The 21,619-nt window shown below is 40.0% G+C and overlaps 1 protein-coding gene across 13 annotated transcripts in view; it reads right to left on the reverse strand.

Moving 5' to 3' along the window:
* Positions 1-994: 994 nt before the first annotated feature.
* Positions 995-21,619, reverse strand: part of SPAG9 (sperm associated antigen 9) — a 158,948-nt gene continuing 138,323 nt past the window's right edge. For 7 of the 13 annotated variants that reach the window (XM_055257400.2, XM_055257398.2, XM_055257396.2 and 4 more), the window contains 6 exons: positions 18,835-19,006; positions 16,208-16,321; positions 14,962-15,000; positions 13,874-14,050; positions 9,851-10,000; positions 995-5,231 (listed from right to left, as the gene is read on the reverse strand). In XM_055257400.2, coding sequence (XP_055113375.1) covers positions 5,116-5,231; positions 9,851-10,000; positions 13,874-14,050; positions 14,962-15,000; positions 16,208-16,321; positions 18,835-19,006 — 768 coding nt within the window. In that variant the 3' untranslated portion in view covers positions 995-5,115. The remainder of the gene's footprint in view (positions 5,232-9,850; positions 10,001-13,873; positions 14,051-14,961; positions 15,001-16,207; positions 16,322-18,834; positions 19,007-21,619) is intronic. The other 6 variants (XM_055257402.2, XM_055257401.2, XM_055257399.2 and 3 more) reach the window with 1 other exon arrangement.

The following is a 21,619-nucleotide window of genomic DNA, read 5'->3' on the forward strand; positions in this document are numbered from 1 at the left end:
CAGCCAGGGTTATACAGCCTTCTTTCACATCATACCACTATGTCTTTCTAAAGAAAACGAGTTTAAAGCAAAATTGTATCAATTACTCAATATTTAAGGCATTCTGAGAAGTCCCCTAACTATAAAACCTTTCCTAATAAATTGGCTGCTGCTGAAGATTAAGTCCAGGCCCCTTATGATCTCCAGGCTTTCATGCCCACACTGAGTCTGAGGGATCGGGGGCTGCTTAAGGAAGAGCCTGGGGGCTGAAGCAGTCTCTCTCCACTAGTCTGAAAGATAGTTCTTCCACAAGGGGGACACTGCAGACTACCGTTCCAGTGATGAGGCGGGTGCTCCTGCCCTGTTCCCCAGGGACTAAGGGGCAGGCAGGGTAAGGTCCTATAAAGACTAGGAAGGAGCCGGCCTAGTCATTGTATTCTAGGGCATCCAACCTCACTGAACAGATGACTATGCCTTCATCTGGTGAACGGTCCTATTAACATGCCAACTGGGGCAACTTTTACTATCACGTTAAAACCCCACGTTTCTTGAAGGCACAAACAAAACACTGGATGAGACTAAATCTCACTGCACTGAATCTGGAGTCACATTGTGCTGCCACATGATCAGTTTTATAATCATTCTTTCTTCCCGAGTCTTGCCCAAGCAAATGGATCACAAATAAGCACACTGTGTTAAAATTACATTACAACCTGCCTCTTATTATTGAATAATTTGGCAAATAGTATGCCTTGGTATCACGTGTGGGCTGTTACTCAGGGATCCCACATTTCTCCTAAGCCCTCTTGTCTATTCTCGTATCTCACCTGAACATGTGAGCCAAGCTGACCAGCATGAGTGTTCCCCACTGCTCACCTTTAGCTGGTGCCAAATGGCAACAGTCCTGACCCTCAGGAATGACATGTGTGATAGGGAAGATTATTGGACTTGCAAATAAAAACCAAGTTCAGATCCCTAGGAAAGGTAAAAACAAAACAAAACACACTAGACCTCATACATGTTCATATACATATTTATATATATTTCATGTACAAAGTTACATTCCGAACCCCAGGGATTCCATAATAGAAATAAATACTGAAATAACTACATTGCTAAATGAGCTCTTTGCTCATAGAAATGAAGCTCAGCCTCTAAGAGACAGCAAGTGGGACATTCTAGAACCCATTTTTCAGATTATAGAGGCAAGTAAAATTCTGATAGAATGTCTTGGACAAAAAACGAATTTGGAACATAAAATGGTTAAGATATATTCAATAGAGAAATGTATGACAAAATTAATAAAACTTAATCTTTTAAGAGAAAAGACAGACATTTAGTGTTACAGAATAGCATAACCCTGTTAGAAAAGCATTTACGATTTCCACATTTAATTTTCTCTTCTACTTTTCCCATGTTACAAAGTGGGACCAAATGAGTCCCTTTCTGAACATGATCAATTAAGAAGAGCCCTAAATCTGGTTGAGTCCTTTGGTAACGGTCATAATACTCACAAGGAAATAAATATTCAGTTCCATGGCATTTGCAAGACACATGTTCTTTAGGACAGTTAATATTATGAGACATCTGTTTTATTTTGTTACTAAGGCAGCCTATGTTAAAGGGTCTAGTCTCAAATGTAGGAAGACCTTTACAAGAAATGAACAATACAGTAACTGAAAGCATTGATTTTAACCTTTTCTATGCAAACACAATCTGAAAAGCTATGTGCTGCATATTGTGCTCAAAATGTTTTACACTCTCCACAAGCTGCAATTAAGAGATTCATTCCTATTTTTAAAATTTAGATCCGCATGGGTTAGAGAAAAATACTCTCAAAAGTGAGTTCCTAGAGAATATTATCCCTTTGCCTCACAGAGATTTTAACCTGTATTTAAGAGTAAGTATTAGGTTGAGGCATATGACATTGTCACTTTTGCAGATCAGCAATGGTTGAACATTGGCAATTTCATATGGTTCAACCTTGCACATGACCCAAGTGCAAAAAAAGCAGAAACCTTCAAGTATCCCTTATTTCTTCCAATAGGGGTACACTTTTTTGTACGGTGAGATCAACCCAAAGTACACAAGCCTCTTCTCTCCCTTGATGTGGTAGCTACAGGCAGTTACATTCCTTTGCTGCTTGTGAGAAGCTTACATTTTGGCATTTTCTTCCAAAAGTTACCACGTTGACCAAAGTAAACATTACAAGAATATGAACTTGTTATTGGGGGAAAGGGGAAGTGAAGCAATCTGTAGAAAATATTTAACTGAAATTACAAACATAAGGACAAGCCTTTAAAGCAAATTATACAGGCATTTTTGTCTTCTCTCTGGTCCCTGCAGTTAATTAACAGGGCCACAGATAATCTGACATCTTTAGATAAAACAACTACACACCTATATTACTTAAGTTAAAGCCAGTAAGTTCATAAGTTCAAAAAAAAGCAATTACAATCATTTTACATGTTTGTATTTTTCATCTTTAACTCCTGATTTCCTAAATTACATTCAGTCATACAAACATGGCTGAACAACAGCAAATGGGATCTGACTCTGGGATGTTTACTTCTTGGGATTAAAACTCCCAAACACTTTGGTGTCTCTTTCTTGTGAATCTATACAACATTTCCAATAAATGTTTAATAATGATTTTTAAAAAGATATTGCCAAAAATGGCTCAGATTTAAGATGAAATAAAAATATAGCAAACAAGCTATGGAAAAGTAGCCTACGTTTTGGTGCCCTGCAAAAAAGTGACTAAGTAGCCCAAGCAAAAAATTATTCTTTTAATACAGCTTTTACCAAAACAGTTTTACATGAGTGGCTACAATTTTATTGTGTACACAATGTGCTTATAGTCACATGTGGCCCAATGGATCCAAATGCCTCCTCTGGCTCATGAAATCCCATATGCTTCACAATCTAGCCTAATCATGTATATGCATAAAAGCCACTGGTATAATTTTTACAGATATCTTTGTATAATAGTCCAGAAAAAAAAAAATCAGTGGTACTTAAGAATGCTTAGACAATTTGACATCTACGTTTGCTTTCTTCTCTTTTCAGTAGTCCTTCTGATGATTGGGGGCCTTTATCCCATAGGTTTATACCGTTAAAACAATACATAAAATTACATTTAGCTTTGCTTCGGCCCAGCGCGGGGGCTCACGCCTGTAATTCAAGCACTTTGGGAGGCCAAGGCTGGTGGATCATCTGAGGTCAGGAGTTTGAGACCAGCCTGGCCAATGTGGTGAAACCCTGTCTCTACTAAAAATACAAAAATTAGCTGGGCAGGGTGGCACACACCTGTGATCCCAGCTACTTGGGACGGTGAGGCAGGAGAACTACTTGAACCTGGGAGGTGGAGGTTGCAGCGAGCTGAGATCGTGCCACTGCATTCCAGCCTGGGCAACAGAGCCAGACTCCGTCTCAAAAAAAAAAAAAAAAAAAAAAAAAAAAATCATATTTAGCTTTGTCTAGAGTAATAGATAAAAAAGGGTAAATCACACATTTTCAAGAAGCTTGAGAGGGAAAAAATTGCAGCATCGTGGTTTTAAAAAACTTATTAAGCAAGAAAATCAGGGAAATCCAGACTTTAATCTATTTTTTGCTTGTTTTTCTGTTTTGAGACAGGGTCTTGCTCTGTCACCCAGACTGGAGTGCAGTGGTGCTATCAAGGTTCACTGCAATCTCCAACTCCTGGGCCCAGGTCATCCTCCCACCTCAGCCTCCCAAGTAGCTGGGACTATAGGCATGTGCCACCACACCCAGCTAATTTATTTTGGGTTTTTTTTTTTGGTAGAGACAGGGTTTCACCATGTTGCCCAGGCTGGTCTTGAACTCCTGGGCTCAAGCAATCCACCTGCCTCAGCCTCCTAAAGTGTTGGGATTACAGGCGTGAGCCACCATGCCCAACCTATTTTTTTTTTTTTTTAATGGGCATTGTGAATGAAAATACGTAATGTCAACCTTTACTTTATGGTATCTTAGCTTTGTCTTCTTCCCCTTCATAGTTTTTCCCTTTGAGCATAACCCTTCAAGCTCAAAAGGGCACAAAAGCTAAAATGTTATTCACGTACAAAATACCAAGTATATAGCTGTTCTGCAGTTTGATACGGAACAAAAGAAAATAACTTTTCTAATCAAATCCCTCATTCTGCACTTAGGCCAGACTCCACCCCCACTACAGTTTTACTTGTACTAACAGGTTGAGAGCAATCTAGGAACATTTGGCAAACAAGTACATTTTCTACATGGAAAACACTCAATCAACATCACCATTCTCTGGTACAAGAAATACAAAACACATTTCCTTTAAAAAATCCTCCCAGTGCTGAAGTATCTTCTAAGCTTCCCAGAGTATGTTCTAAGCTTTATAAATAATAAATCTTTCAGACATGTCAGTATGAAAATGAGACTGGTCTCAAAAAAAACCCATCAGAATATTCAGAGAAGTAGGCCTCATAAACTTTAGAGCTCTAATAAGTCAGAAACAGGAAACGTTTATTTAAATAGTGTAGTCTTAATTTCTTTAATATAAAACCCCCCCCCAAATCTGATGAAAACAAAGTTTTATATACCATATAAACAAGATTTGTCAGATTTGAAAGTGAAAGTTAAAGTAATTTACAGTTAGCTTTTAACCTTCTCGGGACATTTAGATACATCCTGATAATCCATCTTATATTAGTGTGTGTCAATTTTACAATACACTGGGGAAAACTCGGCTATTGTATTTAATGGTACAGTTTCATTTATCAAGTGTTTCCCATTAATTCCATTATTAGTGACAGCTAACAAGTGACCCCATCAAATGAAGTGAATGACATTAGACTGTGGCAGAGTAAACCACATCTGGATTGCTTTCTATAACTCACCAGTTTGCAGGAAGTAAACATTCTTTGATTTGTTCATAATATACTGAATTTACCTATAACACTGGTGCAGTAAAACAGCTAGTTCCTCTGTATTGTTATGGTAGAACGGATTTTGTAATATAAAGTTAACAGGAAAAAATGCTCACACATTATGTGGTAAAACTTATCTCACAAAAGAGCATTAAATAAAAGGATAGAGGGAAAATAAACCATGCAGAAGAGATGGCTTCCCCATCTCCACCTGTTTCCTACGGGCTCACTCACTGCCATACATCACTTGCCACACTATCAAGTGACTTCTTTCTGCTTTGGTGACAGAAGGTTCAAGTGGAAGATCCTCTCCAAGAAGTTCTGATTCTCCACCTTCATCACCTAGTGAATGATAAGAAGACTCAAGTTAGGCTGAGCACAGAAAATATAGAACTATGTGAGTCAGATGTAATGCTCGTGGTTAGTCCATGAACAAGATACCCAAAACTTGTCTGACTTTCACTGGAGAGTAAACAGTAAAAGAAATACTATGAGTCAGAATCCTCACCCATATTCACCCAAGCCACTGCTTGACTTCAGAAAAGGTTAATTCATTTTTCAGACTGTATTTATAAAATCGAGTTCACTATACTACGTTGAAAAGCCATCCCAATATGTCTGCATACTGATGGTACCAGACACGAGAAGCTAAGAAGGCCATTCTGTGTTCATGCAAAATGAAGAGTCTACTCTCACTTATTTCAAATTAAGAACTGAGAATAGTGTTATAAAATGCGTGAGCACAGGTACAGAGCAAACTAACTAAATCCAAATAACTCACACTTATTATCAATGACAGGTGTAACGTTCTCCAATAGAAAATACTTGACACAAGCATATGGAAATTAAAATAATTAGCCTGCAGCACTGCAGATGGCAGATTCACCAGCTACTGGGTTTTTCTTCCAATGATTTTCAAGTTTAGGATAGGTTACGAATTAACAGTGTATGATGGAAAAGAAGAAACAAAGAGGTTAGGGTAGCAGCCAAGATACGGGTTCTTCTGCATCGCGGCTGAGTGAATGTGATCCATGGTGTCCTGATCAGACACTGGCTTCCAAGGCCCAGTGTGGGGTACACCACACTCCTCTCCATAAGACCCAGTGCAGGGCATACCATACTTCTCGATACAAGCTTGCATCAATTGTATTTGTTGTCACAGAGCAGGGTTATTTTGGCACAACCCAGTGAAAAGTTGTCTAGTGGGATGGATTCTTCAGCAGAATCCTAAAAACATATACACCACAGGACCTAAAGATATATTCCACTGATCTAACAGAATTTTGTAATGTGCCCCACGTGAATTTCAGCTGGACAAAAGAAAATATTGATACTGTTGACTAGAAACAACAGAAGAGAAAAAACCCTAAACATCTGCATTTTTCTCTGCAGGCCAAACTTTCCCTTACCCAGCCCTGTAATGGCCTTTTCACAGCAATATCAAACTAGAGAGAGGAGAACACTCAGTTCAACCTCCCATCTCTGAACTGAAACATAACCAGGTGGTTAGAAGGTAAAAAAAATAAGTTTGGCTCTTAAATTTTAAAAAATTTCAATGAAAAACATTAACTGGCTGAAACAAAAGGCCGTCGGCATTTTTTTTTTTTTTTTTTTTTTTTTGAGACGGAGTCTCGCTCTGTCGCCCAGGCTGGAGTGCAGTGGCGCGATCTCGGCTCACTGCAAGCTCCGCCTCCTGGGTTCACGCCATTCTCCTGCCTCAGCCTCTCTGAGTAGCTGGGACTACAGGCGCCTGCCACCACGCCCGGCTAATTTTTTGTATTTTTTAGTAGAGACGGGGTTTCACCGTGGTCTCGATCTCCTGACCTCGTGATCCGCCCGCCTCGGCCTCCCAAAGTGCTGGGATTACAAGCGTGAGCCACCGCGCCCGGCCGGCATTTCTTTTCTGAGTTGTTTTGAAGATTTTACCTGTAAGAAAATTATCCTGTCTGCTAGGGTCTCTACAGCCTAAGTTTTAAATTTAAATCATTAAAAATATGGGACTGTTAGAATCAATTTCTCACTGTTAAAATATTACAGGAAATGAAAAAGGAAATGGACCCCCAAAAAAAGATCAAATTCGATTTTTTACAACAGTATATTCACTATTAAAATTAGCCTATGCTAAAGGCAAGTCTGTTTTTCAGGCTGGAAATAACTAGAGATACTGCCAAACCTGGTTAAGCAATTTTTGTTCTATTTTCAGGATCCACAATGGAAGGAATTTTTAGTGGAAATGGAAAAACCACATAGAGATTTTATTAACAAACTCCTCAGTACGGTTCCAACTGTCATACTGCACTCCAAGACAAAGTTACAAAAATCACCCCAGCCAAGTGGAGTCCCTAACAATTCCTCTCATAAAAGGGAATTCAACAATAGTCAATTATTCAAAACACTTTGAAATGACTCCATTCCTGCTGACATCCCTGGAATCAATTTCTAAAGTTAACACTAACAGTCTTCCCCTCTTACAAGTGTCAACAAACTTTTTGCATCAGATATTGGTGACACTAATCACATTTGTCACATTGTCATTTAAATGACCCTAACTTTTTTTATTCCTTTACAGATTTCATATCTAAAGTATTTGTTACTGATCTACATTATTACATTCTCTCAAACTACCTAGTGCCTTATGTCTGGGAACTTTTTAAAGCACTGAGATTTTAGGCGAGTCCAAGGGATCAATTTATTTATAGCAAATAAGCTGGGTGTGGTGCCTCACGCCTGTAATCCCAGCACTTTGGGAGGCTGAGGCAGGTGGACTGTTTGAGGCCAGGAGTTCAAGACCAGCCTGGCCAACATGGTGAAATCCCGTCTCTACTAAAAATACAAAAATTAACGAGGCGTGGTGGCACATGCCTGAAATCCCAGCTATTCGGGAGGCTGAGGCATGAGAATCACTTGAACCTGGGAGGTGGAGGTTGCAGTGAGCCAAGATTGTGCCACTGCACTCCAGCCTAAGTGACAGAGTGTGAGACTTGTCTCAAAAAAGAAAAATTATAGCAAATAAACTTATATTTGTACAGTGTCTTACAATTTACAAAGCACTACTCTTTCACGAGCATCAGTTCTCCATGTTTTCTTTGTACCTCTCTGGCCATTCCTTCTCAGATCCCTCCATAAGCTCTAATGATCTTTAAATGGAGTATGAATTCAGGGTTCTATCCTGGAACCTTTCCTTTTTCTTTCTTTTCTTTTTTTGAGATGGAGTCTCACTCTGTCGCCCAGGCTGGAGTGCAGTGGTGTGATCTCGGCTCACTGCAACCTCCACCTCCCGGGTTCAAGCGATTCTCCTGCCTCAGCCTCCTGAATAGCTGGGATTACAGGTACACGGCATCACGCTCAGCTAATTTTTGTATTTTTATTAGAGACTGGGTTTAGCCACTGGAACCTTTTCTTTTTAGCTCCTTGGGTGAACTCACCAACCCTCATAGCTTTTAATACCACTCCATGATGACAGCCCCCAAATCCCTCCCTCCTAAGATAGAGGACCTGTATATTCAGAAGCCCAGTGGAAATGTCCCACCTAAATCACCACTATGCTCTTCAAGATCAACAAGATCAGCACTGGACTCCTCTTTCCCTCCCTCCAGACCTGCTTCTCCTGTTGACAGTCCTGAGCTCTGTGGCCCACTCCCTCCTTCCCCACATTCCCATCATGCTTCTTATCTGTTCCACTGTTACTACCTTTCTTGGGCATTCACTTGTTCCCAACTCATTTCCCTAGGTCTAGTCTTGAACCTCCAGTCCATCCTTCACACAACTCTAATCACATTGCTCCTGTAGTTCCCTTTTGCTTGAAAGATAAAGTACAATCTTCTTAATCTGGTATGTAAAGGCCTCCCATACTCCAGTCCCTCCCTCCCTTTTGACAAGAAATTCATACTTTCTTCTACTCCACACTCTTGTCATTTTAAAATAGCTTTTCTTCCATTAAGATGGTTTCATATCTCTAAACCTTTGGCCAAGCTATCCTCTTACCTCGGAGTGCCAATCCCTGGTCCTCCCCACCCCATTCCCCAACCTGACCCTTTACACTAAGACTATGCAGTGCTGAGTCACCTCAAGCATCACTTCTTGACTTCCTTCTCTCCCTACCCTTGGAAAGAACTGACTACTCACCACCAGAGCATCAGTAACATTTTAATTTATTAACATGTCTCTATCTCTGCACTGTTCTATAATCTATTAGACGAAGGCTTTGTCTGATTTGTTTCTGCATCTCCAGTTTAAGAATGACAGGTACACAGTAGGTGCTCAATTAATGTTTGTTAGGTGAGAAAATGAACAAATGAAGTTGTTTAAGAAATATTTTTATTTCTCCATTTTGCCAGTTAGAAAACTGAGGCTCTAAGAGGTTGAATGACTTGTCCAAGGCCTTCTGACCTTAAATCTTATGCTTTTCACATAAAACTTCACATTGACCACATCCTGCTATTTCTAATGCTCCTTTCAAACAAATACATTTTGGTATGAGAAGAAATACCAAGGGCTGGATGCAGTGGCTCGGGCTTGTAGTCCCAGCTGGGAGGCCGAGGCACACGGATCACTTGAGCTCAGGAGTTTGAGAATAGCCTGGCCAACATGGTGAAACCTTGTCTCTACTAAAAATACAAAAACTAGCCAGGTGTGGTGGTGCATGTCTGTAATTCCAGCTACCTGGGAGGCTGAGGCAGGAGAATCACTTGAACCTGGAGGCAGAGACTGCAGTGAGCTGAGATCATGCAACTGCACTCCAGCCTGGGTGACAGAGTGAGACTTCATCTCAAAAAAAAAAAAAAAAAGAAATACCAAAAGGAAAAAAACAAAAAACAAAAACCCACAAAATCCTTTCGTATGTAAAGAGCTCAAAGAGAACCTCTTATAAATCATTATCAGAGTGGTTTCTTACTTACTTTGGGAGAAAGCCCAAGTCATAGCACACAGTGCAAACTGAGCACCCAGAACCAATGACATACCCATTCGGAAGTCGATGTAGCCCTCTCCTCCACTGATGACAAGCATAGACTTCAAGGGCGTCTGACTACCAGGCTCCTGTGCAGATGGCCCTGCTTTGTCACCTGTCAGTTCCGTGCCACTACTGCTACTTTGTGGGCTGATGACTTGACCTGTTTTATACAGAAACAAAAGTGAATACTACTTATCACAGAAGGGAGGCTGTTTTTTTTTTTTTTTTTTTAATATTTTTAGAGTTAAACAAAAAGGTAAATATATTCTAATAACCAAATACTGGGGAAGCTAGAAGGCTCTGCATGATCAGAAAACATTTACATGAAGGTTTTAAGAACCCGATTTGAGGCCAGGCATAGTGGCTCACGCCTTTGAGAGGCCGAAGTGGGAGAATCACTTGAGGCCAGGAGATTGGGACCAGCCTGGCAAATATAGTAAGGCCTTATCTGTACAAAAAAAGTTAGCCGGGAATGGTGGTGTACGCCTGTAGTCCTGGCTTCTTGGGAGGCTGAGGCAGAAAGATCACTTGAGCCCAGGAGTTCAAGGTTGCAGTAAGCTGTGATGTGCCACTGTACTCCAGCCTAGGCAACAGAGCAAGACCTTGTCTCTAAAAAATAAATAAACAAACAAAAACCAATTTGAAAATCTAAGTAAAGCAATTTTGTAACAAAGCAGGAATAGGCCCCAAATCCAATATGAGATATATGCATGGCAAGGTGGGTCTTAGCTGCCTGCTTCAAACCACTTTTTTTTTTTTTGAGATGGAGTCTTGCTCTGTCGCCCAGGCTGGAGTGCAGTGGCACAATCTTGGCTCACTGCAACCTCCACCTCCCGGGTTCAAGCGATTCACCTGCCTCAGCCTCCTGAGTGGCTGGGACTACAGGCGTGTGCAACCATGCCGGGCTAACTTTTTGTATTTTCAGTAGAGACAGGGTTTCACCATGTTAGCCAGGATGGTCTCAATCTCCTGACCTCATGATCTGCCTGCCTCAGCCTCCCATAGTGCTGGGATTACAGGCGTGAGCCACCGCACCCAGCCCAAACTACTTTATTTATTTATTTTTTATTTTTGAGACAGAGTTTCACTCTTGTTGCCCAGGTTGGAGTGCAATGGCGCAATCTCGGCTCACTGCAACCCCGCCTCTGGGGTTCAAACGATTCTCTTGCCTCAGCCTCCCGAGTAGTTGCGATTACAGGTGCCGCCACCACACCTGGCTAATTTTTGTATTTTAGTAGAGATGGGGTTTCACCATGTTGATCAGGCTGGTCTCGAACTCCTGACCTTGTGATCCACCCACCTAGGCCTCCCAAAGTGCTGGGATTACAGGCATGAGACACTGTGCCCGGTCTCTTAAAAATTTTTAATGAAGTCTTGCTATGTTTGCCCAGGCTGGTCTGAAACTCCTGGGCTCAAGTGATCCTCCTGCCTTGACTTCCAAGTTGTGGAATTATAGGTGTGAGCCACCATGCACAGACTACCTGCTTCAAACTATTATAGTCTAAATCTTTTGATCTGAGAGACAGTGGAAAAACGTCTCTCCCTTGAAAAGGAATGTGCTTATTTGTGTAAGAGACTGAGAAAAGTCTTCAACTTAAGCCCTATGAGTTTGCATAGTCATAATTAACATTCAAATCTATTTCAAATCTATGGCTTTCCTCTCATATTTAAGGAAAGTACAGGTTATTTTTAATTTAGATTATGCAAACAAAATTACTAGTAAATGTGCTGTTTGTTCTAAAGCTTAAGTTCTAAGGTAGAATCCTTGAGTGTGAAATAATAGAAACCTTTAAATATTATTCACACTATGAACAAATGAACAATCTCTAAGCCATCCCTCTTAGCAAGATGTAATTGTGGGATATTTTTTTCCTCATCAGAATCTGCTGTTCTTTGGTCAAACTACACAGACTGCGCCTCCAGGAGCTAGCTGGACAGTCATTAATGTGACACACTGTAACAAAATTAATGTATATTGAAAGTGGATAAGATAGCCTGACGTATCCCCACAGGGATTCATTCATGCATTACTCAATTATACTTTGGAAGAAATCAAGCATGCCAGAAATGACTTCTGTTGGTAGACGAGTTAGTTCTACCACAGAAGCAAGAGCACAGTGGTATTACTGATAAGGCCAACCAGAATGGTTTAATCTTTAGGGCCAACTGGCCTCACAACAACCATGTTGCTAATTCCACTTTTAGATTTATACCCAACAGAAAATTCTTGCACATGCACACAAGAAGGTCTGCTTCAGTATTGTTTTTAATAGTGAAAAAAGAAAGGGAAGAAGCCTAGAGGTCCATAAACAGAAGAATGAATAAAATGTAGCACTTTTATTCAGTTATGATACCAGTTAAATGAATAAACTAAATTGTTATGTATGAACATTGATAAATCTCAAAAAATGAGAAGTTGTAGAAGCATACATATGAAACACAACATTTAACATATAAAGTCCAAAACCACAAAACAATCATACATTGTTTATAAATACATTCAAACACAGCAAAAATACAAAAACAGGGGCAAGAGGATTTGCATCGACTTCAAGATAGTGGTTACCAATGGAGAGGAAAAGGAGACGAGAATGGGATTAGAGAGGGATACAAAGGAGATTTAAAGGGAACTCTGTGATATTTTATTTTTTTTAAGCAAGAGAAACACTGTTACCAGCAATCCCATTTCTAGGAAGGAAATGACTATACAAATATATAAAACGTACAAATGAGGTTTCAGAAAGCTCATTATCACTGTTGTTAAGAATAACTGAGTAATTGCTTAGGGTACCATATGCCAGCCCTTGCCCCATGTACATATAATCATTTAATCTTTGGAAGACCCTTGGGAAAATAAGTATGATGAGTAATTTGACGTGTTAGCTTGATACCCAGATATTTGGTCAAACACCAGTCTAGATATCATTGTGAGTCTTTTTTAGATGTGATTAACATTTAAAACAATAGACTTTGAGTAAAGTAGATTATGCGCCACAGTGTGGGTGGGCCTCATCTGACCAGTTGAAAGCCTTAGAAGAAAAAGACTGAGGGATCCCGAGGAAAGAGAAATGTTGCCTCCAGACTGCTTTCAGATTTGGACTGCAACATCCACTCTTCCCGGGGTCCCCAGCCTGCCAGCCTGCCCTGCAGATTTCAGACCTGCCAGTCCCCACAATTGTGTGACCCAATTTCTTATAGTATCTCTCTCTTCACACGCATATACACATGCATCCTATTGGTTCTGTTTCTCTGGAGAACCCTGACTAATATACTACATCACACAGTTAGTTGGTGGAGCAAAGTCAGATTGGAACTTCGTCTAGCTCCTAAACTTGCCTCTTATGGGAAAAAAAAAATTCAAAACATGTGTCCTGCTTACAGATGGTCAGTGACATCATTTTAGTATTGTCAGTGGATAATTTGTCATTTTTCACTGGACATCATCACTTCCACCTTTTTTCTGGGTGGTGCTTTATAGCTCCCAGTAGCATTTTCATAACAAATGAAGTAGGCAGAGCAGATATTAATCACATCCACCTAGGAGTGAGGAAATGAGTCTCTGAGGTTAAGTGACTTGCTCGAGGTTAGTGGCAGAGACACAGGGCCCAGACCCCCAGGCCTCCCAGTCCACTGCTTTTTACTATTAAGCTGCTAAAGGTACCAGAGTGCATTCTCTCTTCCTCCATGCAGCCTTGATGATAGAAGCTTCTTTCTAGTGATTTCTCTTATTAGGTCAAGATCATTTTTGGCAATCCACGATGATAAAATAATACTACTGCTTTTCAAAAGTAAGCAAGTCTCCTAAAGAAAAATCAACAAATTTGTCTTTGGGGGTGGGAGAGATACTCCAAAATAACTTCATTCAAGTATCCCTATAGCACCTTACTCACACCTCCATTACAGAACTTCCTTCGCATATATTAAAATCACCTGCAATTTGAGTACTTAGCCTTAGACTATTAGGTAGTGGAACCAAGAGATGACAGAAGAGGGACAATTACATGGAACATCTCATCAGAATAATCTAACATACCTGGAACTGCCACAAAGAATTTCACAGCATCCCGGTGCCCATGGAAGCAAAGCTGTGCATGTGCCATTGAACAATAGGGTATAAATGTCCCTGGAGTCACTTTATCGCTGTTTTCATCACCATATACACGGATTACACTTCCAGGACGATTTCCTGGTACACCTGAGGTTTTATTTGCTGCAACAGAAAAACCAAATACCAAATATTTTCCCCTAGAAAATAGTAATGAATGTAAGAGGTTACTGGTTAATCCTTATGATATTATCTAAAAGCTACAGCCAGTTGAGATAAAACAAGGATGGCAATGCCAATTCAAGACAAAGCTGGGAAAAAAAGAGATACAGCATGCTAGTTATTTTTGAGTACCTCAGTAAATGGAGTAGGGGATTTTGCCAGTCTAGCAATAAGTAAGCTTATTTTTTAAACACATCTATTCATTTAAAAAATAATGTTAGTTAAAAAAAAATTTGAATCTTAGTTGTTTCTTGTTTTGTTTTTAATGCCAATGTTAGAAAACTAACCATTATACAGTTTAAAGTAAATGGGTATATTTGCAAATAAAGTCTTTCTTTATAGTTTATCTTCTGATTTTCCTCCCTCGCAGTAAGAATATTTCCCTTGAGGGGGCTGGTAAAAAGCTGTGCTTACAAGAATCCAGCCACTACAATAGAGTAGCTTTTATTGATACCAGACTGATGGTGTGCTGCATACTGTAAAAGACCAGACTCACAAAACATCCCCATTCCATGGGCAAGTAAGTAAATGAAAGAAATACGATCGGTAACAAGAGTAAATGATGTAAATTAATGACAGCTTTAAGAGATGTTTCATGTTTATACTTGAAGGCAAACAAAGTCTGAAAGAAAGTTCAGCTGCAACAAAAGATGATAAATAGACTAAGCTGCTGAGCAGATTGGTGGCCATGTAACAAACAAACAAACAAAAAAAAAAGACACCTGCTGCGATGCAGTGACTGCAAGTGGATAACATTTAGGAACATTCAAGAGGGTATTCTAGAGGAGTGGTAACAGCCTTACAGTGGCTATTAGAAGCCAGGAAGAAGAGTTTGGTTCAGAATCTGCACTTACCCCTCAGCCCCAGTAAACGTCCCTGGTGGAGGATTACGGCTAAAGTGAGAAAGGAGGAAAGGGGACATGGAGAGGTGCACGACAGGGAGGAGAGAATTACTGTGAGCCACCACTCTCAGCGTCTTCTATCTGGTAAACCTGGTGCTCAAAGCTCCTAACGAAAATAACAAGATCCCACTTGGCATAATACCAAGTAATACATAAAGTTCTTCCCAAGGCTTCTATAGAATCTCTGCTCAAAAAGGAAAATCTGATTTGTGGTGGTGTATTTTTTTTTTAAATAATAAAGCAATTTTAGTGAATCTGAATCAAAACACTAAGAACTCAATGTGTTGCATTTCCTAAATGCTAAAATTTCTCCTTTATTTCTCTGTGTGTGTGTTTTAAAAAAGAAATCCTGTTCCAATAACTATGCTAAAATGAAGCTCTTACAAATAACTGAAATGAACTCTAGGGGATCCTGGAATCTCTTAGGATATAAGGAGAGGTCTAAATATGATTTATAAGTAACTGCAGAAAAGACAGGTGGGATTGAAACCTTGCTTTCTTTTAAAGGCTTCTGAAATACCTTCTAGTCTTTCTCCCTCCCCTGGCCTGAAAAAAGGTAGGGTGATTTTGAAGTGTATATTCATTAATGTATTTTATAGACTTACAGTATTTGCTTTTAAACCATTCCCTGCCATGAATTTTGCAACAGAAAAACATTTACTTAATGGATGATTAATGTAATGGAACATCATATGAAAAACACACAAGGTATATTTTATTCATAAAAACAATAAATCACATTCTTTTAAAATAGAAGACAGAAGGAAAGGCTTGCTGAACTCCTGAGAAACTTCTTCCACAACTTTTTTTAAACCTCAAATAAGACAAATGGAATATACTAAACTATCTGCTAAGGAGATACGAAAAACTAGGATGAATGCTAGGTAGTGTTTTTGGATAATGGTATAATAAGGCTTAAGAAAAATGGACTTTAACTTTTATTTCAAAGATGAAATAGGACTGTGATTCCTGAACTGTGAAAACGTTTTCACAATGAAAAACTTTTAATTATGAGTATTGGTCTTGATACATGAAAACTTATTTTCCTAGAATTTATAAGTTTCATTGAGTGAAGTAACAATAGCTAGATCTTTGCCATCACTGACTTTCTGAACTAACACAGATTTGAATTTCAGACATAATTATTTCCTATAATTCGCCTACTTGTCCCATGGCAGTTATCTAAAAATATACTTACTTTCTGTCAATGGGATGGAGATAATGACACCATTTCCTGTCCCCACCCACAAACGATTACAAGACACCATAAGAGCTGTGATTCTCACAAAAGAGAAGCCCAGTTTTCCAGTACCTGTAAAGAAAGGAGGGAATACTTTATTGAGAAACTAAAGCAGACAGTGTGTTACATTCCAAGTTCCTTAGAAGCAGCAGGATTACAAAAAAAGGAAAAAAAAAAGGAAAGAAGTAGTAGCAGGATTGATACAACAAAGAGGAAAGGTGACTAGAGCTAGATGGATGTTTCCTGAAGGTTCACATCGAAGTAAGCTCTTATTGGGGTTTATTGTCTATCTGACAATTCAGGGTTAATGGAAAAAGAAAAGCCTAAAAGTGGGTAACATAACATTATTAGAAGAAAAGTACACAGGAAATAGGGTACATCAGGAACTGTGACACAGGATTTACTTAGGGAACTGTAAAACCAAACCAACACATAAAACAAAAAACCCCAACAGAAAACAGTGAAACTGGCAGGGCACGGTGGCTCACTCCTGTAGATCCCAGCATTTTGGAGGTCAAGGTGGGATGACTGCTTGATCCCAGGAGTTTGAGACCAACCTGGGCAACAGACCTCATCTCTAAAAAAGTACAAAAATTAGCCAGGCATGGTGGCACACGCCTGTAGTCCCAGCTATGTGGAAGGCTGAGGTGGGAGGGTCACTGGAGTGCAGGAGTTTGAGGCTGCTGTGAACTGTGATCCCACCACTGCACTCCAGCCTGTGCAACAGACCAAGACTTTGTCTCTAAAAACAAACAAACCCAGAAAAATCAAGTGTCCTTTGATCTTATAAGCTGAAAAAGTTCTGGTTTCCCTTTTCTTTGCATAGATAAAAATCTTTGTAAACAAAATCTATACTTTTCCCCTCATTTATATACTTAGGTTCTAAAGCAGTTTAAACATTTTAAGTATTATACACAAATAATTTAGGGAGAATAAATGCATTTTTGTATTTCAAGTTAATTTTTACAACTGATCTTATTTTCAGTGACTTGAAAGACAAATTTATTGAACAGGTAATACATTTAAGAAAGACAACATTAGTACTCGTAAGTTCTACTTACAAGAACTGAGGGCATGATCACTGAATCACAGTGTTAGAAGGAGGCTTAATTACCATTCAGCCTATCCTAGGAACCTTTAACCTCCAGTCAAACTATATCCCTGAAATTAGTTTGTGTTTGCATGTGTATACATTATAGGGAGAAGGTACATAGCTAGAAATAAGGTTTTCTCAGGGCAGTAACTCTAAATGGCTGAAAACCACTGATCCAGTTCAATCATTTTTCATGAAAGGAATCCCTTATGACATTCCTAATAATCATTATAACACTAGGTCAGGTGCTAAAGATAGAGCAGGGAACAAGACAATGATGGTCCCTGATCTTCACAGGGCTTAGGGTCTGTAATGGAGAGATTACAAACAAGAATCACATAATACCGGTGCGATCACAACAACGACAAGCCCATGAAGAAAAAGTATGACAGGACCTAAATGAAGGTCTCTCCTGATTATGACAGGCAGGCTATGACCTGAAAGCTGAGTAAGTAAAAAGGGACCAAGAAGAGCTTCCCAGGTAGATGGTAACAGCAGCACATGTGAGGACCCTGAAATGGGAAGGAGCCTGCTGAGCTGTGGGTCGGTGCGAGCACGTAAGGTCTCCTGGTCATGTCACCTCACCTAGAGGCAACAGTGGAGGTGTGTCAAGGTAATATCTGCACCTTGGTTACTAGGCAGAGAACAGACTGGAGTGGCAATAGGGAGCCCAGTTAGGAGAACTGGGGGTAAAAGGATAGTGGTAGAGATAAAGAAGTAACTGATTTAATACAGTTTTAGAGGCAGACTTGACAGTTCCCGGTGACAGATTAGATGTGGGAAATAAGAGAAGAGGAGTCCAAAATGATCCCAACTTTCCATCAAGAACAATAAGAGGCCAGGTGCATTGGCTCATACCTGTAACGCCAGCACTTTGGGAGGCTGAGGTGGGCCAATCACTTGAGCCCAGGAGTTTAAGGCCAGCCTGGGCAATACAGCGAAACCCCATTTCTACAGGAAAAAAAAAAAAGTAGCCAAGCATGATGGTGCAGGCCTGTCCAGCTACTGGGGAGGCTAAGGTGGGAGGATCACTTGAGCCCAGGAAGTCAAAGCTGCAGTGAGCCGTGATGGTGCCACTGCACTCCAGCCTAGGAGACAGAGTGAGACTCTGTCTTGAAAAAAAGAAGAAAAAAAGAAAAAAAAAAGAACAAGGTAGATTGAAACATCTGTCTGACACTTTCAGTGATAAAAGTTCACTACTCCTAAGGTAACTTAATTCATTGGTTCTACCCAGCATTTTAGACTATTTAAAAATAAAAACAAGGACTGGGTGAGGTGGCATGTGCCTACCTACAGTCCCAGCTACTCCGGAGGCTGAGGTGAGAGGATCACTTGAGCCCAGGAGTTCAAGGCTATAGTGTGCTATGACTGCACCTGTGCATAGCCACTGCACTCCATCCTGGGCAATAAAGCAAGACCCCATTTCAACAAAGAACTAGATAGATAAAACACCCTCTTTGATTGGCAAAGATAAAACGCGTTGGAAGCTTACCTAACATTTTGCTTACATAAGGCTCAATGTCCACATCCTGTAGATGTTGGTAAGTGTGTGCATGATAGAGACGGAGGGTAGAATCCAAGCGAATGGAGACCCACACGCCATCCCCCACCCATGCAAGCTGTCGCACTTGGCTCTCCTTCCTGGGATGTGCATCAAAAGATTTCTAGGAGAGATTGTCCAATCACAAAGTTACTTTTGCTACATAGAATTTCATATTTAAAACTGTGCTAATTTGCACAAGTTAGCAGACTATTAAAAGAGAAGCCCAAATATTATATATTAAAATCTGAAACACATTTTACATATATATAAAATCTGAAACACATGATTACTCTTATATACACAATTGTTTTCATCCTAGAATGCAAAAAATAAAGAACTAAGAACAGGATATTGGACTTGAGCACTATTAGGATATCACCTTATAACAGCAATTAGCACATCCACACTATGTAACAGTGTTCAACAGAAAGATTTTTTTTTTTTTTGAGACAGAGTGTTTACTCTTGTCGCCCAGGCTGGAGTGCAATGGCGCAATCTCGGCTCACTGCAACCTCCCCTTCCTGGGTTCAGGCGATTCTCCTTCCTCAGCCTCCTGAGTAGCGGGATTACAGGCGCACACCACCACACCGGGATAATTTTTGTATTTTTAGTAGAGACAGGCTTTCATCATGTTGGCCAGGCTGGTCTCAAACTCTTGACCTCAAGTGATCTGCCTGCCTCGGCCTTCCAAAGTGTTGGGATTACAAGCATGAGCCACCGCACCTGGCCTAAAAGAAAGATTTTTATCTCCGGATTTTGTGTTGTTGTAGAGCCACTGTGTTGAAATAAGATCACAATTATAATTAATCAGGCTGGGCGCTGGTGGCTCACACCTATAATCCCAGCACTTTGGGAGGCCGCGGTGGGAGGATCTCTTGAGCACAGGAGTTTGAGATCAGCCTGGGAAACACGGTGACACCCCAACTCTACTATAAATACAAAAATCAGCTGGGAATAGTGGTGCATGCCTATATTCTACTTTGGAGGCTGAGGTGGGAGGACTACTTGAGCCCAGGAGTTCGAGGCCAGTCTGGGCAACATAGCAAGACCTCGTCTCTACAAATAAATTAAAGAAAAATTAGCCAGGTATAATGGTGTGTGCCTGTGATCTCAGCTACTTGGGAGGCTGAGGCAGGAGGCTTGCTAGAACCTAGGAGTTTGAGGCTGCAGTGAGCTATGATTGCACCCCTGCACTCTATCCTGGGTGACAGAGTGAGACCTTGTCTCAAAACAAACAAACAAAAATACCAAAATATAATTAAACTAAAAGGAACCCACACTGCTGCATATGTGTGTGAGGTACAGGCTGAGCATTCCCAATCCAAAAATCTGAAATCTGAAATGCTTTAAAATCTGAAAGTGTTTAAGCACCGATATGATACCATAATTCACCCTGAACACAGTATTTTTTTTACTGCACTAATGGTATATCATATTTTTCACTGTTATAAAGTATACAGGAAACATAAATAAATTTTATGTTTAGACTTTGGGTTCCATGCCCAAGATATTTCATTATTTATGTATATGCAAATATTCCAAAATCTGAAAAAAATCCAAAATCTGAAACACTTCTGGTCTCAAGCATTTTCAATAAGGGATATTCAACCTGTGGGTGGATAGATGGATGGATGGATGGATGGATGGATGGATGGATGGATGGACAGTACAGATAGACAGCTAGCTAGCTAGCTAATTAGATAGATATAAACAGATATACAGATAAAGATAACTAGATAGATAGATAAATAGATAGACAGACAGACAGACAGAATTGATATAAAAAACAAACATCAAATGGTTAACTTTGAGACTTCTAGGGAAAGAAATGTGATTTGGGGGAGGGTGAAGGAGAGCTTCTACCTTAACATTTCCTGTATGTTTTTTTTTTCCCCTAAACAATTAGAATGCATTTATGTATTGTGACAAAAAAAAAAAAAAAAAAAAAAAAAAACTGTAAGAAAACAATGCTAGGCCGGACGCAGTGGCTCATGCCTGTAATCCCAGCACTTTGGGAGGCCAAGGTGGGCGGATCATGAGGTTGGGAGTTCGAGACCAGCCTGGCCAACATGGTGAAACTCCGTCTCTACTAAAAATACAAAAAAAATTAGCCGGCTGTGGTGGCGGGAGCCTGTAATCCCAGCTGCTTTGGAGGCTGAGGCAGGAGAATTGCTTGAACCTGGGAGACGGAAGTTGCAGTGAGCCAAGAACATGCCACTGCACTCCAGGCCTGGGTGACAGAGCAAGACTCTGTCTCGGAAAAAAAAAAAAAAAAAAAGAAAACAATGCTAGGAGGTTAGGAGGTTTTCATTTTTACAGCGAATTCCTAGTACAATGTTATTTCTGTCTGGAACACACATGTGGATGTGCCTGGATTACACACGGGGAGGACAGGGAGGAATCCTCTTCTCAAACAATCCTCATATAACTAAACATAAAAAGAACCATGTATTCAAACAAAAACACATACATATCTCTGGATACATACACAGACACACATTTAAACATTCATGTATGAATCCTCTTTCCTTTTTTAAAAAGCCACTTCCTACCCTCACAGTCAAAAGTGGCAAGAGAGTTAAGTAACACAGAAAGCTAAGATATTCAAATACATTACTCAAGTGCCCTAAAACATACAGATCCAGAAACAATTTCTAAAGAAGCTGAAAATAATTATAGTCTAATAGTCTTCGGATAATACAAATTAAATACAGAAAACATAGGCTAATAACTT

The sequence above is a fragment of the Symphalangus syndactylus genome, chromosome 20 (assembly GCF_028878055.3).
Source record: "Symphalangus syndactylus isolate Jambi chromosome 20, NHGRI_mSymSyn1-v2.1_pri, whole genome shotgun sequence".
Classification (NCBI taxonomy): Eukaryota; Metazoa; Chordata; class Mammalia; order Primates; family Hylobatidae; genus Symphalangus; species Symphalangus syndactylus.